Genomic DNA, 19,796 nt, shown 5'->3' on the forward strand with positions numbered 1-19,796 from the left:
GAAGATCAGGGGCGAATGTCAGATGACGTGCTTCTGGCTGATTCGCTGAGTGCCAGCACACGCCCTTACTATAGGCGGGGCTTATCTGATATCTCCTCGGCGTCTGAGCGGCCGCGTACGGCCATCACAGCGCCGGAGCCTTGACACGCAAAATTGTGAGGCTAGTTCTGCTCCACAGGCTACTTTATGTAATAAGAGATTCTTGCTCCTGATGAGTTGTGGCTTACAGTGCCATAGTGAAACACGTTGAGCCGGTGATCTATAATTAGGACACGGCTCTCTAGGCAGGGTGCTGATCAATAGTCAAGCAGCGCAAAAGCTGACTTGATAGTGTGTATGCGGTCTGAGACCGAGACCCAGTGTGTGTGCACATGAATGGGTAGGCTGATGGAGGCAGCTGAGTGAGCGTCCACATATATTATAGCATCTTGTGGATGCTGTATACTGAATTGCCTTGGCAACCAGCTTAACTTTCACTCGAAGCTGCCTTATAATTTCTGCTAGGTAGGTCTGCTCCTGATCACGCACCTGTGCCTGGTTCAAATATATGAACCGTGTCCTGATTCCCTCCCCAGTATATATTGGCACCACTGTGCTAGCTGGATAGGGATTTTGTCCAGACTTTAGGCTGTGTTGTGGATCCAATCAAACTCCTACACCACATTACCTGAGTCTGGAAGCCTGATAGTCACAGAAAGTGATATACAGTTTTTCCCGTTTTTAACCTAGAGTTTAATAAACACTTTATTATTTTCTTTAATACGTTCTTCAGGCAGTGAATTTCATCTGGTTTTAACCCTAATGCAAGGAATTATTTGACCCCAGGAGTTTCATGTCCATTTTCAAGGCCAAGTGGCATTCAATACTAACTGTTCTATGATGCCCTTACATGTCCGGGGCTGCACATATGCTGCACTGAAGGGATTTCCATGTGTCTACCCTTTGCCAACAGGTGTAGGTTACCCGCTGAAAGTCGTTGGACACGCCACAAACAGTAGAATGAGACAGGTGTATCACCAAAATTTGTGAATCAGGGTCTGATAGAATTGCTTATTTATCAATCAATGTGGACACGCCACAAACAGTAGAGTGAGACAATTGCATCACTTGTGAAAAAATGCCTAATAGAATTTCGTATATATTAAACAATGTGTCTATCTATAACAGAACAGACAAAGTATAAATGGCGTAGCAGATGACCTAGATAAATGTGCCTATATATTAGACTGACTGTTAACGTTGAGTCTGATTCACAGTAAGTCTATGTATAACAGGACAGATTAAGTATAAATGGCACAGCAGATTAATTAGATTAAACGCACCTAAATAATTGACCACCTGTTGACAATGAGTCTAATGCACAGTAAGTCTATGTATAACAGAAATTATTAAGAATGAATGGCACAGCAGGTGAGCAAGATGCACAGGGTGATTACACTGAGCCTGCACTGTCCCTCAAGTCTCCCTATGTTCTCCCTACAGTGTCTAAAAACTCTCCCTACGATCTCCCTACACTGTCACTGCACTGTCCTTGTCCAATATTATACAATTAAAAGCTTTCTAACACACTGTCCCTGGTGCTTGCCATGTTTCTCTCTATGCTCAGTTCATAATGAAATGGCAGAGATTGTGCAGGATCAGGGTCTTATAGGGATGTGACATCACAGGGGATGGCTGATTGGTTGGATGCACGGCTTTATGCGTCATATCACATTACCGAGCTTCTTACTTTCACTTTGTAACAGGTGTAGCTCCCATTTTAGGGGGAAAAAAATTGTTACCATGAAATGCAAAGAATTTTGATTCGTGGTGAGTTAAATTTTTCCTGAAATTCGTATTTGCGTCACTTCAATTTGCTCAACACTAATTCTGGTGATATACTTCTTTATGTTTTACTACTTTTGCACAATTAAAGAAATTTAATGAGATAAGCTCAGACAAGCCCTGCAACAGTCTAAAATAAAAGTTCACCTTACACCGTATATTAACCCCTTTCTCTGTAAGGCTGGTTCAGTCTTCCTGAAACTGTTTATTTTTTTACAAACTTTAGCTAGGATGTTCTGATATAAAGCATGCCGCCGCTGCCAGTCACTTGCTGTCTTCAGCCGTCTAAGATGCATACTGTTGAGGGCAGTGATTGGCTGCAGTGGTCATATGCCATTCAGGAGATCAGAGATAAGAGCTACACATGAGCCATCAGATAATGGGATTCAAGGAAAATAGAAAGTGACAGCTTGCAAAAGATTGATTTTCTATTTCTCAGAAATGGCTAAAAATGTTCAATAAAGACCAATTGAAAAAATGCAATCATAAAAAAATTGCCCGAAGGTGTCCATAGCCTCTAATATACACCTTGGACCCTATAGAAAAAAAAAAAACATTGGACCAGAATGCAAACATAGCATACAATACAAGCAACAGATAGGAGTGTGACTGCCTCAACATGCATTTTGTGTAGGCTTCGTCAGGAGGCTTAATGAATGTTCTTAAGGATTTGAGCATCAATCCCATTACCTCGTGCATGCTAAGGAAGCACTTTACCATTTCAGATAATCCTCCTAGCCTAACAAAGCATATGGTAGGATGATAGTTCCGGAGAAAGTTTAAAGTAATTATATTAATTTAGCCTTGACTATAGAAGGCAAAACAAACTACTATAAGTTTCTAAATGGCACATTAAAATAAAAAAAAGCTGTTTTATTTAAAATCCCCTCAAAAGACAATGGGTCACCCCCTCCATTTGGAAAAAAAAAAAAGGTCCAGTCTCCGGAGGCAACAAGGCTTCTTTAACATTAGAGCTGTGAATCTGTGGGATAGACTTCCTCAGGAGCCGGTCACAGCAGGAACAGTTAAAAGCTTCAAAAAAGGCTTAAATGATTTAATACTTATGTAAATGTAAAGAATTCTTGCTTGAATGTTGATCCAGTCTGATCACCACTGAGAAACAGGAGAGAAATGTAGCCCTTTTAGGGCGAATTGGTTTGTGCTTTACAGATTTTTTTTTTTACCTTCCCTTAGGAGGAAAAAAAATGTCTAAAGTTTAACCATACTACTTTTCTTCATCCACATCCTATCTTATCCTTTGGTTGAATATGATTAGAGATGAGTGAAAAAATTGTTTCACGTTCAACAAGAAGTTTGATTTGCTACAAATTAATTTGTCACAAATCGTTTTAAATCAGATATATCTCGGCCACTCTGCCGTTTAGGCAGGTTGCGGCCATGCTGCGTTGAAGAACCACACAGCCAATTAACCCACAGCTGCCTTTCATTTAATGATGAAGACCGCACTGTATAGTTGGTCTTCATTGTTAATGGCCGCACTTCAATTTTAATGCACCTTTAAACAGGGGCTGTTGCTGGTATGGGGTTTGGCTGGTTAGGTGGGGGCACAATATGCTTCCATACCCACTTCTCCAACCCCAGCACTCTCCTGGCCTACAGGTGGGAGACCTCTTTCTGCCATCTGCTTTTCCTCCTTTTCCACATCATCTAATATCGATGAGAATATGTCATTAGAAACATCCAGCTCCTTCTCACTCTGAATCTTGCTGACTTGTCCAGGAAGTAAAGCCAGAAAAAGATAAGGATGGGCAATATTAAGACCTGGCCCCCCTAAGTGGAGCAGACTGGATGGTATTGGTTGGCACGTTGGACATTGGAATAATAAAGGCTTCCTTTTTTGTATTAAATTATTCTATTAATCGTTTTCAACACTGTCTCTAGCGCATGAGCTCTTGCCACTACTCTCCCTATGCCCAGCACACAGGACATTGGCGGAGACCATGCGGGATGAGGGTTTTATCAGGCTGGGACCTCACAGGGGATGGCTATCTGTGGATTACCCAGGAATGTCTCCTCTACACTTAGTTTCACTTTGTAACATGTGCAGCCAGCATTTTAGGAAAACTTGATTCGTTACCACGAAGCGTGAGGAAATTCAGAATCAAAGTTTTCCTAAACTTCAGACTGAATTCCACTTTACATGCTTTGCTTCGCTCAACACTAAATATGATACATGGTGCTTTTTAACCATATAAACATGCAACTATGTAACAATACCGACGAACAGTAAGACAGAATTAGAACAAAAATCATCCAAGGCAGCCTTAAACTTCAAATGTGGACATTTCTGTAAAGTAGAAAGGAATGGTAATATTGTTCCTGTGAGTAAAAGCCCCTGAAACCAATGTTAAATGTCTTATCATATCAGCAAAATCATCACAAGTAAATTTATATTACATAAAGTTTATTTGCATGGACTGGTACAAAGAAAACATCTTAAAGAAAAAAGAAAGAAAAAAACTTTTGGGAGTGCATTTTAGGGTTCAGCATTAATTGGTACCCAGTGAAATTATTAATTATGCTGTATGTATTGACAGAGAAATGTTCATTAAAATGACATCTAAGGACAAGTTTTCAGTTCATCTCTATGGAAGCCACTTTCAGACGCAAAATAACTATGACAGCCTAAAATTATTTAATCAAAAGTACAATCTTTTTTCTCTTAGTGTTTTGCTGTTTTTCTAACCTTTACAACAGTCCTTCTTTTTAATTTTTTATTTTTTTGTTACAAACAGCAGTCTGCTCGGCCATATAATAAAGAAATGTCATGGTAACTGTTTTCTGTGCAACCACAGATCAAGTGTACTATATTGCATCTTCAAGGACATCATTTTGAAAAAAGTCATCACTCTTTCCTTCTTGTCAGTACAATTTATTTTTTCTTTTCTCCGGTCAGGATAATATTTGTGTGCTCGAAGTTCTCTTTATTATGAAAGACATATATTTTTACTTCAAGGCTCTACTTACGAAGCTTTTTTTTATTTTTTATTTTATTGTGCATCTACATATGTAACATATGCAGTTGCTTAACAACTGGAAGAATCAAATGGAGACTTTCATTTTTTAGTTTATTTATTTAAAAACAAAATTCCATAGATATCCACATTGAAGTTGTTGTTTTCATAAGACATGAGCATATATTTCTTTTTCTTGTACTCTTATACTGTTTGATTAATTCTGGCATTGCCAAAGGGTAATACATCGCTGACAAAAAGTGAGAAATCAAAAGTAATGCTAAATTGCCTGTCCTTCTTTGCTCTGCCTGTTGATTGAAGATCTGCAGTGTGACATTTGCTTGACTTTGTATCATGTCTGGATTGTGACAGAGAGCGTAATGCCTCCAAATGAAATATATAGATCAAATTTATAAACAATATTTAGATGCTAATTTAGGCCAAAGCGTATGTTAAACCTCCAATAGTAAAGAACATCTTGCACATAATGTATTGTTATCAAATAACTCTTGACAAATAAGTTAGAGTGCTCCGTATTCCATTCTGTCTTGTTTTTTAGCTCAGATGCTGTCTCTTAAAGATTTAGCTTTTAGCTTCAATGGTAGTGGCAATAGCTGAAATATTTTGTATTAATGTTACTCATTATAGAAAATGATAATTTGGGGAATATTTTTTATATAATAGTATTAATCGTCATCATTGTTATTGTTTTAACTACTACTACTGCTATTATTATTATTACTACTACTTTTACTTTTACTGTTTTACATATAGTAAAATATCATTAGTGGCAATGATGAATATTAAGAACATTTTCCTGCTTTAGTAATTCCATAGCAATCTCAAAAAAAGGAAAATCAAAACAGGATTTGGGATTATAACAGCCTCAGAGCATGCATTACATAAAAGGGAACATCTTTCTTATGGAGCCAATTACATAGAGGTTGTGCAGCCAGTACATATTGATGACCAATCCTCAGGATAGTTCATAAATATCTGATCAGTGGATGGGGAGGAGGGCGGCTACCCGCACCATCAACAATTTGCTGTTTGAAGAGATGGTGGCGCTTGTGCGCTGCTTCCTCTTCAAGATTACACTGTGTGTTGTCTCAAAAGTCTTGGCAGTGCAGTGTAATTACAAGTGATTGTTCCATTTACTTGAATGGGTCAAGCACTTGTAATTACACTGTGCTGCTACTGCTGCAAGTGAGATCACATGCAGTGTACAGAAAAGGAAGCAGTGCTCGAACGAGAGCCGCCTACTCTACAAACAGTTGATTGACAGGGGTGCCGGGAGTCAGATCCCCCACCAATCAGATATTTATGACTTATCCTGAGGCTAGGTCATTAATTTGTACTTGCTGCACAACCCCTTTAGCATTATTGATAATGAGCATGCTAACAATATATGTCTCCCTACAGATAATACAGCTTCAGTCCTTACAAAGAGAAATGGATTTCGGAGGCAAGAACAGTCAGTGTTTTATTTGCCAGTTGTTATTGTGGACAGTGGATCTCCATCACTTAGTAGCACCAACACCCTTACTATCAGGGTTTGTGATTGTGATGCAGATGGGATTGCTCAGACCTGCAATGCTGAAGCCTACACCTTACCTGCGGGTCTAAGTACAGGAGCACTAATTGCAATATTAGCCTGTGTCTTAACACTGTTGGGTAAGTATCAGATTTTCACATGATTATCATAAAAATATGTTGTAATTGGTCTACCATCAAATGCTCAATACCTGATTTAATAATAAAAGTAAAGCAGAGATTTTGGCTAGATTCACACTAGCGGCAAGGAACTACGGTAGGCTGTTCCGGTGGGTGAACAGCCTGTCGGATCCGTGCTGCCACCAGTGCATGCATGCCCCCGGACTACCGATCCGGCCCCATTTACTAGAATGGGGCGGGCCGGAGTTCCGGCGGCAGCACGACAAACATGCCGAGAGGTGGCCGGAATAAAACTATGACATGTCTTCTGTTTTATCCACCATTTGTAGTTTATGTGGAGTGGAGTTTGGTGTGATATTCTGCATCTGGAGCTATATAAGCCACTATAACGCTAGGTTTACATGACGGAGCTGGTGCATGCAGATAAAACCCAGCCCAATGACCACGTGACTTTAAAGGTTATGCCTTAGTTTTATCTTTAAAATCATGTGGCTGTCAGCCCCCACATTTGGCCAAGGTTTGGCCACCAAACCTCTTGGACCAGCCTGGCCATGAGTTTCTAACTATTGATGGGTTTTTAAACATTGCAGGAGAATCAATGTCTGACTCCTGTCTACATTATAATTGGCCTAACGGGTTTGGATCTTACTTTGATTTCTGATAAGCATATAAAATCTAATTAGAATTTAGAATGTGACAGTACTTTTCACTCCTGTGGTAGCGGTAAATTGATCATTCAATGCTCCTGAGGTACTTGTATTTTTATTTGTGGTTCTTTACATTTTACTTAAAGAGCATCTGTCTGCATGATCAACCCTAATTAAACCAGGCATGTTGGCTGGTAGAGTTGATCATGCTGAGTTAAACATTGTATTTATTTTTTATAAAGGGTTAATAATGGCCAAAATATATTAGTTATTATATTTATGTAAATTACCCATTTGAAGCACCAGGAGGCCGACCATAGCACTAGGAGCACCACTCACGCAACACCTCCTGTGCTGTCTATCCTCCCCTTTGTATGATAGGGCTAGACATTTTTTTTTGTGTTCTGAGTTCTGTGTTCATCTAATCATCTGTGTTCTTGCGGCAGCGCCAAGGCTCTGTGAGCGCTCATCAAATCCACTGTGCAGATACTGTCAACTTGGTGCGTCATGGAGTCAACTTGACGTGTGTGTAATGGATCTTCTGCTGCTTCCCAAGCTCAAGAAGCGGTATCTGATTCACCTAGAAAAAAACCAAGCCACTGAACCTCGGCACTTCTGCAAGAATACACCTCCAGATGAGATACAGTTAGGTCCATAAATATTGGGACATTGACACAATTTTCCACCACAATGGATTGGAAATGAAACAAACAAGATGTGCTTTAACTGCAGACTGTTAGCTTTAATTTGAGGGTATTGACATCCAAATCAGGTGAACGGTGTAGGAATTACAACAGTTTGCATATGTGCCTCTCACTTGTTAAGGGACCAAAAGTAATGGGACAGAATAATAATCATAAATCAAACTTTCACTTTTTAATACTTGGTTGCAAATCCTTTGCAGTCAATTATAGCCTGAAGTCTGGAACACATGGACATCACCAGACGCTGGGTTTTATCCCTGGTGATGCTCTGCCAGGCCTACTGTCTTCAGTTCCTGCTTGTTCTCGGGGCATTTTCCCTTCAGTTTTGTCTTCAGCAAGTGAAATGCATGCTCAATCGGATTCAGGTCAGGTGATTGACTTGGCCATTGCATAACATTCCACTTCTTTCCCTTAAAAAACTCTTTGGTTGCTTTTGCAGTATGCTTTAGGTCATTGTCCATGTGCACTGTTAAAGGGCTTCTGTCACCCCACAAAACCGTTTTTTTTTTTTTGTTTACTAATAATCCCTATACTGCGAGCTCTGCATACATAAGTTAAATAATCATTTTTGTTCAGTAGAATTTGATAAAAAGCGATTTTTTAAATATGCAAATTACATTGCTACCAGCAAGTAGGGCAGCTACTTGCTGGTAGCAGCCGCATCCTCCGATCCTAATGACGCCCCCTCCGCATTGTGATTGACAGGGCCAGGGAACGGAATTGTTCTCTGCTGGCCCTGCCTGTTAGCATTCAAAATCTGGCGCCGGCGCCGCGGCCGTACCTATCTTCAGTCTGTGCAGGCACACTGAGTGACGGCCACTCGCTCGGCCGCTCCATCCTCAATGCGCCTGCGCCGATGACGTCACATCTACACCTGGCGCAGGCGCATTGAGGAGCGAGCGGCCGCCTCTCAGTGCGCCTGCGCAGATTGAAGATAGGTACGGCCGCGGCGATGGCGCCAGATTTTGAATGCTAACAGGCAGGGCCAGCAGAGAACGATTCCGTTCCCTGGCCCTGTCAATCACAATGCGAAGGGGGCGTCTTTAGGATAGGAGGATGCGGCTGCTACCAGCAAGTAGCCGCCCTACTTGCTGGTAGCAAGGTAATTTGCATATTTTAAAAATCGCTTTTTATCAAATTCTACTGAACAAAAATTATTATTTAACTTATGTATGCAGAGCTCGCAGTATAGGGATTATTAGTAAACAAAAAAAACAAAACGGTTTAGTGGGCTGACAGAAGCCCTTTAAGCGCCATCCAATGAGTTCTGAAGCATTTGGCTGAATATGAGCAGATAATATTGCCCGAAACACTTCAGAATTCATCCTGCTGCTTTTGTCAGAAGTCACATCATCAATAAATGCAAAAGAACCAGTTCCATTGGCAGCCATACATGCCCACGCCATGACACTACCACCACCATGCTTCACTGATGAGGTGGTATGCTTAGGATCATGAGCAGTTCCTTTCCTTCTCCATACTCTTCTCTTCGTATCACTCTGGTACAAGTTGATCTTGGTCTCATCTGTTCATAGGATGTTGTTCCAGAACTGTGAAGGCATTTTTAGATGTTGTTTGGCAAACTCTAATCTGGCCTTCCTGTTTTTGAGGCTCACCAATGGTTTACATCTTCTGGTGAACACTCTATATTTACTCTGGTGAAGTCTTCTCTTGATTGTTGACTTTGACACACATACACCTACCTCCTGGATAGTGTTCTTGATCTGGCCAACTGTTGTGAAGGGTCTTTTCTTCACCAGGGAAAATATTCTTCGGTCATCCACCACAGTTGTTTTCCGTGGTCTTCTGGATCTTTTGGTGTTGCTGAGCTCACCGGTGCGTTACTTCTTTTTAAGAATGTACCAAATAGTTGTTTTGGTCACGCCTAGTGTTTTTGCTATCTCGCTGATGGGTATGTTGTGTTTTTTCAGCCTAATGATGGCTTGCCTCACTGATAGTGACAGGTCTTTGGATCTCATCTTGAGAGTTGACAGCAACAGATTCCAAATGCAAATAGCACACTTCAAATGAACTCTGGACCTTTTATCTGCTCATTGTAATTGGGATAATGAGGGAATAACACACACCTGGCCATGGAACAGCTGAGAAGCCAATTGTCCCATTACTTTCAGTCCCTTAACAAGTGGGAGGCACATATGCAAACTGTTGTTATTCCTAGACCGTTCATCTGATTTGGATGTAAATACCCTCAAATTAAAGCTGACATTCTGCAGTTAAAGCATGTCTTGTTTGTTTCATTTCAAATCCATTGTGGTGGTGTATAGAGCCAAAAATGTTAGAATTGTGTTGATGTCCCAATATGTATGGACCTGACTGTATGTAGTCTTGTCACTTAAAGGGGAAGGAAGAGTGCAGACAGCACAAAGGGTGTTGTGCTAGCAGTGCTCTTATTGCTCTGACCAGTCCCCTTGTGCTCCTACTAGGCAATTTACATATCTCAGCCATTATCAAGCCTTTATAGAAAACATATATATATATATATATATATATATATAAAGAAAAAACTGTGGCAGCACCGTCCCTGATGCAGGCTGGTGGGTGCAACAGCCCAGTACGGAATAAAGCCAATCCACAAATACAAAATGGAAAAGATGGGCAGCACTCCAAAAAGTAAAAAATACAAAAATCTTTATTTACCCCATTGGGAAATGCGACATTTCGGCTCTAGACAGGAGCCTTCCTCAAGCAGAGGCGAAACGTCGCATTTCCCACTGGGGTAAATAAAGATTTTTGTATTTTTTACTTTTTGGAGTGCTGCCCATCTTTTCCATTTTATATATATATATATATATATATATATAAATACAAATAGTGCAGCAGCACAGTCAGATGAGATGTACCGGGTGCAAACTCCCCACAGAGGTTGGCTCTTCCTCCTTGAGAAAGGCCTCATTGAACAGGCCGAAACGTCGCTTGAATAAAGTTTGGGGTCCTCACCCGTTCACCTTATACTGGAAGTGCTGCCTCATCATTCGTTCGATATATATATATATATATATATATATTGTATTGCTCAGCATGATCAAACCTAACAGGCAATATGTCTGGTTTAGTGGGGTTCATTAGGCAGACTGGGGCTTTTTAAAGGAGTATTTCAGCATACAAAACTTGACCTTTATGGCATCACTGATAGGCATTAGCATAGCTGGTAAATAAAAATTAATATTAAACAAATACAGTCAATGTCAATAAGTAATTGCCTACTCATCAATTTTTACCATTTGTAATATGTATCAATAAATTCTATTATTGTAATCACATTGTGTAATGTGGCTGTCACGGCTGGTGTGTGCACTTCCCCTTTTAGTGATATCCTCCCTCTGTCTGGTCCTTGAAGGGTTAACTCCCTGACTGGATGTGGCCACTAGGGTTTTATCCCCTGTGGCTCCCTGGCTGGAGTCAGTTGTACTTCAGCTGCCGTTGGTGCTGGAGCTCTGCTCCAGTCCAGGGTGTTCTATCTGCCCAATCCTTGAGGGCCACCTTGTAGGACATCGATGTCATCCCTCTGTCTTCTCCTTGTCCTTTCCCTACCTTATCTGTTGACTGTTTGGTGAGGGTTTGATTTGGGGACTTGTTGTTATGTCTAGTTTGTTGATACATGTCTGGTGTGTTGTTTGTGTTGTCCAGCATGTATGCTAGACATTCCCTTGCCTACCTCCGGAAGGGGGATGGTTTCCCAGAGGGGTGAACCATAAGCATGTATGCAGCACTGCCTGGGGCTGCCGTGCACCTTGCGGCATGGGGTCCAGACAGTATCTGGTGTGCTGGATACCTGTGTGTGGGCTCCTGTACTTATGCACGGGTTCCAGTCGTGGTGGCAGCGGCAGGTAAGCGTGTTGTCTGGTGTTATTACCTGCCGACTCTGTTTCTGTATTCAGTCTTCCACTCTTCCCTGCAGTTAGGTCATTTGAGACTTGTTCCTCCGTGTCTGGGAAGAACAGGTCATCTCTCCCCTGCATGTGAGGGATTCTCAAGGCCACTCAGGGCCAAAGGTATCCAGGGTATGAGCGTCATACCATCAAGGTCCGCTCATATGGTTAGGAGTTAGGGCGAGGATTAGGGACACAATAGGTGACCTGCTCCCTTATCCTTGTGTTTAGACCTAGTTGCTACCCTTATATCAATGACATTGTACGGTGGGGTGTTTTCCCCACTCCCCCACGTGACAGTGGCTTACTGGATACATCTTACTGTGACTTATTATAGAGGAATATCATATTACATAGGAGTGTAACTGTGTAGTGGCTATATATTATCTTCAATATATAGTCATGTAATATTTTCAATAGTCTCCCACATAATCACTCATCACTTAAGGGCGCAAAATGTGAGGAGTGAACCGGAGATCCAACAGCTCCAGTTCCAATGGCTCCACAGCAACAGTTGTCTACCTGAGGTCAGAATAGAATATCTGGAAGGAAGGTCTATATCTGGCAACAAGGGAATCAGAAAGGGAGAATATATAGTAGCTGGGAGAACAGCTAAAAGGAAAAGCTACAGATTCCAAAATGGGACACAAAGGATCGCAAACCAAAGCAGGAAAACCTGGACCAGAATCTATTCTCACCATTAGGTCATGGAGTGATCCCTTGAGAAACCGAGTGCATAGCCACCTGCTGCGAGCTTCTGACCCCAGGCACAACAGGGTCAGCGATAGGTCATGACACCCTCGTGACACTGTTACGACCAGTTTTAGCTTGATGGTCAAGTATGCTCAGTTCCAGAATTAGAAAATAATCGGAAGGTCATCAGGAAGGTCTACATGGGCTTTTGATGAAGCAAAGTCTATTCTTGCTGCTCTGAGGAGGAGCACATAGGAAACAATGGTGAAACTAAAAAAATGTAAATATGCATGTGTAGGGTGCAGCATTATTATTGTACCATTCTGTATATTACCTTGCAGCCTTTTTTCATGTTACTCATCCAAATGCCTGAATACAGGTGTAAAATATTTTTTCTTTAATTTTATGATGACTGCGTTTCAATTAGGAGAATGAAAAGGCAGTGGTCTTCACTAGAATCGGCAGCAGCTCTTTTTTTTGCTTAACAGTTATTATAGCATAGCCCATTCAAGTGAGCAGTACTAAGCTGCTATACCAGCCACATGCATATAGACATTGCTGTATTGTGTACTGCAGAGATTTTGCATGGAATAGAGCGCTTGAGGTTTGAATAACCAAATATGTATGATCCTAAGAATTTTTTTCCACTGCTCATGGTATACATAGATGGGAATTTATCACAAGGGTAATATCTGAAGTCAGTTTTGCTTCAGTCTGCATTGGAGTACTTTATGCCACATCAATAAAATGTCACATGTTTGATTAATGTGTTGTATCCTTAAACCTAAGACTTATGTCTAGAAAAGCTACTTCAGTTTTCCTACTCCACCCTCCTAATGCAGTGAGATTGCACCTTTTTTGCAACTTTTAAAAAAAAGTCTCAAATAAATCTGGAGTGAAACTCATTAACATAGCTAACCAAACCTACTTTTCCACCCACATTACAAAACTGGAGTGAGTGGTGTAAAAATGCAAAAAGTCGCAAATTTTTTGCATAGGTGAGTGCAAAAAGTTGCAAAAAAACTATTTTGCTTCTTTTTGATGCCAAAAATTTTGGACTGAAGCAATGATAAATCAGGGCCATAGAGCAGAAAGTAAAAAATAAATCTGTCTTGTCTTGTATATCGATTTATTTTATTTTTCTCTGTTTAATTCATAATTTATAGTTGGGTATATAGCGGCAAAATTTATGTACACACAGTCCCTTTTCATAATGGGGTTTATCATCTAATTTCCTTGTCTAAGAGGCGTAAAGTATATTTCTACTAATTTCATAGCAATTAACCTATCAGTATGTTTATGTAAGGGTTCTAATGATGATATATAATAATGTGGTGCCTGTGTTATAACAATAATAGGTGTGAAAGGATGAAATTATTTCATTCCTGTAGCCAAATCTTGAGGGAGAAGAATGTTGGCAGAAAAGTCAGAGACCCATGCCTAGAGTTCCTCCTTGGAACATTACAGATTTAATCCATTACTGTCAATGCTGATCTTGCATTTTAGTAAGAGGATTATTAAGGTTATCTCTGTGATACAGAGGTTATTGACTATAATGCAGATTAGTAAGAGGACACTGAATTATTAAGGCATGCGTGTATCTTTTCTAATATTTGAAGATTTGCATTCAAATTTTGACTTAAAGGGGTTATTTCATGACTAATGTAAAAAATTCAAATCAGACATCATATAGTACATAACAACCTCTTTCTAAGCTAGCTAGAAGCAGCCAGGTACCTCACATGGATCAGTCATTGCTCTGCTAGATTTATATCAAGCTGGCAGCTCAAGGGGAGTGTCTTTTCTGCTGCAGCTCAGGGGGCGTGTGCCAAGTTCCACCTATCACAGCTGAGGAGGCAGTTAAAGGATGAAACTGAGCATGTGCGACCTTCTCAGGGAGCCGGACAAAGAAATAAGGAAAAAAACAAATAGCAGGTGGTGCTATACAGATACATTTAATTGAATAACTCAGTGGCTATGCTAAATTTTTAATAACATGCAATAACAAAAGTATTCATATCCAGGTGCTGGTTTCAAAACTGTAGAATAATTTATGTGGCACAACCCCTTTAATAAAGCTGTTGGCTAATTTTGATCGTGTAAACAGGATACTGTTTTTCACCTTCCAGATGTCAAATGTCCGTGTGAAAAAAAAGTAATGCCAGTAAGATATGGCCATCACTAAAATGCATGAACAATAACAAGACACAAAGATATAGATATCAAGCAGTTGTGATGATTCGAGCTCTGTTTAAAGTAATTGGCAAGACATTCACAGAAAATTACCTTATTTTTTAATTAGAAATGATACTGCCTCTGCTTATTTAGACAGTAGAAAAGCATTTAAATGCCAATTTAAAAGGTCAGAGAAATTTCTTCAAAGCATCTCAGATTTTTTTTGCTAATGTGCCTGAAACCACTGTCTCCTCTATTTAATTTAAAAGTGAACCAGTGTTTGCATTATTTTCCAAGCAAACATTAAGGCTGATCTAGCATTATTTTACATTTGCAAGGCATCTACTAATATATGGATCATTAGAGGAAAGCCTGGTAGCTACTACATGACAAGTAATTTATTGCTTGTTATATGTGTCAAGGGAGGCTGCAGGAAAAAAAAAAAAAAAGTGCTTCACCCTGTTATGGAGACAGAGACCGACTTTTAACAGTTTTCCCTATAGGCTTAAACATAGAAAGGAAAATCTTTCAAACAAGGATACAGCAGATAAGTATTGTAAATTAGGATCATTTATCTCCCAAAGTGTAAAATAAATGTGAAAACACATATTAACCTAAGAAAAAATTCAGCATAGAGGAATCCACCGAGAAGTGATAGCTATCCGAGCAGGCTATTACTATTTTAAATTAAATCTCATTTTCTTATATTTTAAACACTGTGTATCCTGTTAAATATTTAAGGGCAGCAAACAAAATCAATTATTTTTGCATGGTTCTTGTTACTACTTCGGCCCACCATTTACTTACCATGGCACACGAACATCATTTTCTTCTTGCCTACTGCACTATGAAATGGGCAAATATATCCAGCCTTGCTGCTGGGGGTCTCATACAGCTTCAATGTCACCTTGGGCTCACACAGTTTTACTGCTTCATGGAGCACCCGTCGGCAATTTTGTTCATACACAGGAGCATCATTCCGAAAGGTTTCATTCTAATCCTATGAGACAGATGAGGGGTAGACAGCATCAAAGCTTAGATAGCTATTTTGAAAATGAGTCTATGTATTTCTTTGAAAGTATCTATTTGAAGCTAACTCATCTTTATTTTTTTTAATTTAGTACTCGTTCTTCTTATTGTCACCATGAGAAGAAGAAAAAAGGAGCCTTTAATTTTTGATGAAGAGCGAGATGTTAGAGAAAACATTGTAAGGTACGATGATGAAGGAGGAGGTGAAGAGGACACGGAAGCCTTTGACATAACCACACTGAGGAACCTTAATATTATCCGAGACAACAAAAGCAGAAGGGATGTAACACCAGAGATCCAGTTCTTAAGCAGACCATCACTACGGAGTGCTCCAGACAATTTAATCTTTAGGGAATTTATTTGGGAGAGACTAAAGGAAGCTGATGTGGATCCTTGTGCTCCACCTTATGACTCCTTACAGACATATGCTTTTGAAGGAAATGGCTCAGTTGCCGAGTCTCTCAGTTCTTTAGAGTCAGTCAGCTCAAACTCTGAACATAATTATGACTACCTTAGTGACTGGGGTCCTCGTTTTAAAAGACTTGCTGACATGTATGGCACTATTGAAGATAACTTGTACTCTTAGCACTGGAATACATACATCTAAGGCACTAAACAAACTCAGTATTGACTGCAAAAATGTACATTTGTGCTCATTGTATCCTTAGGGACTTTGATTTCGTGATTTTTTTCTCTCCTCCTGCTGAAGGCACTACACCGACCTGAAACTGGACAAATTTTACTTTTGGATGACAAAAAAAAAAATCTTCAATAGTTATAAAATATTTCATTGATATAATGTTAACATAGTCAAGATTTAATTCTGAACTGGTGTGCTGAAGGCTTTGATCAAATCAATTGAAAATGCAAGAGGATTGATTAGAAGTGTTGAGAGTGAATATTCGAATTGCGAATTTTAATGGCGAATATCGCCAATTTGAGAATTCGCTAATATTTAGAATATAGTGCTATATATTCGTATTCGCGAATAGCGTTGAATATTCTAATCGCAAATTTATCGCAAATTTATTGCAAATTTATTGCGAATATATTACATTGCCGATTTTCGCAATCAAATAAACAATGACTGGAGATCACAAATTCTCGAATTTGCAAATTTATGGCAAAAATTCGCAAAATATTGCAAATTCGAATATTGCCTATGCCGCTCATCACTATTCATTAGTGCAGGAAGTATCGTCAATTAAAAGGTATGTCCACCGTTGCAGCCATTTCTTAGGGTTTCAATGTACTATAAAAATAATACAACTTTAAAAATAGTCTTAATTAAAAATCTACAATTTTATATCCACAGTGTCAATGTAAACCTTCATGCATTTCCATGGTAACAGATAGGGATGAGCGAATCAAAGTCCACGAAGGATAACTTCGATACACTGCAAAGCCGAATTTTCTTGTGCTTCACGATAGCGAATAGATTTAACCTGAAATAGTGCAAAAAAGCCCCCAAAAAATAACAATAGTTACCTGCTCCATTTGCTTGAACGGGCTGTCCACCACATTCTTGCTTGAAGATCTTGGCTGAAATCCCATGAGTCACCACACCAGCCAGCGTGATGACATCATCTCAGGCCAGTCAAGCAAGATGGCGCGTCCAGCCTATTGTGAGCAAATGGTTCAGGTAAGTTTTTTTTTTAAACTCTTTTATGTATATCAGATGCCGTGATCATGTATGAACGCGGCATCTGCATGGTACAATAACGGGGAGTGGCATATTCACCGCTCACTGTCATTGCACCCACTACTTACAAAGAAATGCGCTTCATGATGAAGAAATTCGCCATGAAGCAGATTTTTTTTGTAAAATTTGGTGAAGCAGCCAAATCAATTTTTTTTAATACTTTGCTCAACTCTAATAACAGACTACAGACAATACCTATGTAATCTGGCCTGCAATCACACTCCCTTCCAACTGTCTCCAGGTACTTGCTAATGTACTTTTCTGAAGGAAGCATGACTACAGGATCTAACTACAAGGGGTTTGTTTGTAGTCTGCATAATGGAGATGCATAGGTTTATGCAAGATGGTACTGTAGGATGTTTTTAATCTATTTTCTAAGTTTCTTATTTTAATTCCATTAGAGGCAAAGGTGTACATACCTTTTAATCTGTGTTGACCCTGTACTTTTTTGTGCAAAGTAAACTGACTGTAGAAAATGACATGTTGCAAAGCGCAATTGTTAGATGTACAATGTTTCTGATCATTAGGGACATTTGCAGTCCCTATGCACGGGCAACATACATGCCGATTCCGCAGATGGATCTAGACTCATTATACTTGTCTGCATAGCAAAACGTAGTGCATGCACTACTTTTTTGCGGGGCAGAGGCCTGGACAGAAACCCCACAGAAACCTTCCAGATTGCAGACCCATTCAAGTAAATGGGTCTGCATCCGTGATACGTGGTGCACACAGCTGGTGCCCAGCCATGTGCATGAGCCCTAAGGGTGCGCGTTTTTTCTCATGGGTGTGCTCTTTCTGCTGCAGCTGGTGGCAGTTGAAGGATGGAACTGAGCATGTGCTTCTGTTTCAGTAAGAAGGACAGAGAAATTAAAATAAGAGCAAACAGCATATGGTGCTGATAGATTTCATTGAATAATTCAGTAGCTACAGTAATTTTTTAATTATTATCATTATAAAAGTATTCAGATTCAGGTACTAGTTTGAAAATTAGAGAACATTTTTTTTATGGACAAACCCTTTTAATTATAATAATTAGCAACGCAAAGTTAATAATAAAATCTAAGAATAAATATTGTTATCATAGCAATAGGATTTGTATTAGATTTATTAAATGGGAATTAAAAATCAAGCCCCCCGCCATACACTAAAACTGGCCTAAAATAAGTTTTTCTTGAGTATATAGGGACTGTGTATATACAGTAGAAGGTTATTTGAGATTAAGCTACCGTCTTGTACCCCAATATATTTCAAGCTACATAAGCTCAAGCAAAAACTGCACATAAAATTACAGAGCCACAAAATTATTCACTTGTGCTGGTACAGCAGTAAACTGTGCTGAAGTATGTCTATAAAAGCTAGAGGTTAGAAATGAGGCTTATATTCAAAATTGATTACATTTCAGTGTGAGCCTAAAGTCTTTAAAGAGACTATTTCATATACACAAGATTATTTTATCTAAGAAATGTATGCTGCTTGATAGGTGGACATCTCAGTTCATTGGTAAGAGCCCCAACTTGACCCTACACACCTTGTTTCCTAACTTTATAGTAACTATACAAATTGGACTCTCAAGCATTTTAACATTTTCCATGACAAAAGGAGATAAGGACCTATGTTCAATCTAAACAGATGATCCACGTTTATTCCACATTATAAAATGTGATATTATTGGAAATGATGGTGATATCAACAAGGTCAAATAGGTCATTTGTGAATACACCTTAAAATTTATACTAATTAGCTCCAAAGTCAGTAACAGTGGGTCATTTTCTTTTTAATCTTTTGGGCCTACCATTGGTCCACTGGAAGATCGACTTGTATTCTGATGGACCAGCTTAAAATACTGCACATCTCTTGAATGGTAGTGGTTGATGATGAATAGTAATATTTCAGTTCTTTATATAGACCAAATGCATTATGTTGTTGAAAGGGTTTGCCAGTAAGATTGTAGAAGTCTATTGGTTTGAAGGTCTTAAAAATAACAATAAGGTCTTAAAAATAAGAATGTTTACTCACCTTCACCAATTTTCCACCACTGCTATTCCGATGTTGCTAAGCCCCCACTGCTTTTAATTTCCTGATCTTGGCTTGATATGGTGGAAATGCCAGAAAACCCTGCTCAGGCAATCACTGGCCAAAATTGTATCTGAACTCAGGCAGTGAGTAGCTGAGGAGCCCTTCCTGGAATTTTTGGTGTCGAGCCAGAACCCAAACGTGAAGAACAACAGGGAGTGGAACAGGGTGGGAATAGGTGGGAAAGTAATGATTCTTTGTTATTTTTAACACCTTTTGACCACTGTGCATAAAAAAAAATGTTCTGGAAAAAACACTTTAACTTTTACCTTGCATACTGTAGGTAACACATGGGATGGCATCTTTCTTTATACAGTATGTGATCTAGGCAACACTATATTGTTTTCAAACCATAAGTACCGTTTTTTGCATTTACAATTGTGTACTTGTCAAGTGAAAGCTGCCTG

General features: G+C 39.4%; 1 protein-coding gene across 1 annotated transcript in view; it reads left to right on the forward strand.

Moving 5' to 3' along the window:
• CDH7 (cadherin 7) overlaps positions 1-16,197 on the forward strand; it is a 342,814-nt gene extending 326,617 nt beyond the window's left edge. The window contains exons 10-11 of the mRNA XM_040432014.1: positions 6,222-6,473; positions 15,704-16,197. Of these exons, the coding sequence (XP_040287948.1) occupies positions 6,222-6,473; positions 15,704-16,197 (746 nt within the window). The remainder of the gene's footprint in view (positions 1-6,221; positions 6,474-15,703) is intronic.
• The last annotated feature ends 3,599 nt before the right edge of the window (positions 16,198-19,796 follow it).

This window comes from Bufo bufo, chromosome 5 (assembly GCF_905171765.1).
Source record: "Bufo bufo chromosome 5, aBufBuf1.1, whole genome shotgun sequence".
Classification (NCBI taxonomy): Eukaryota; Metazoa; Chordata; class Amphibia; order Anura; family Bufonidae; genus Bufo; species Bufo bufo.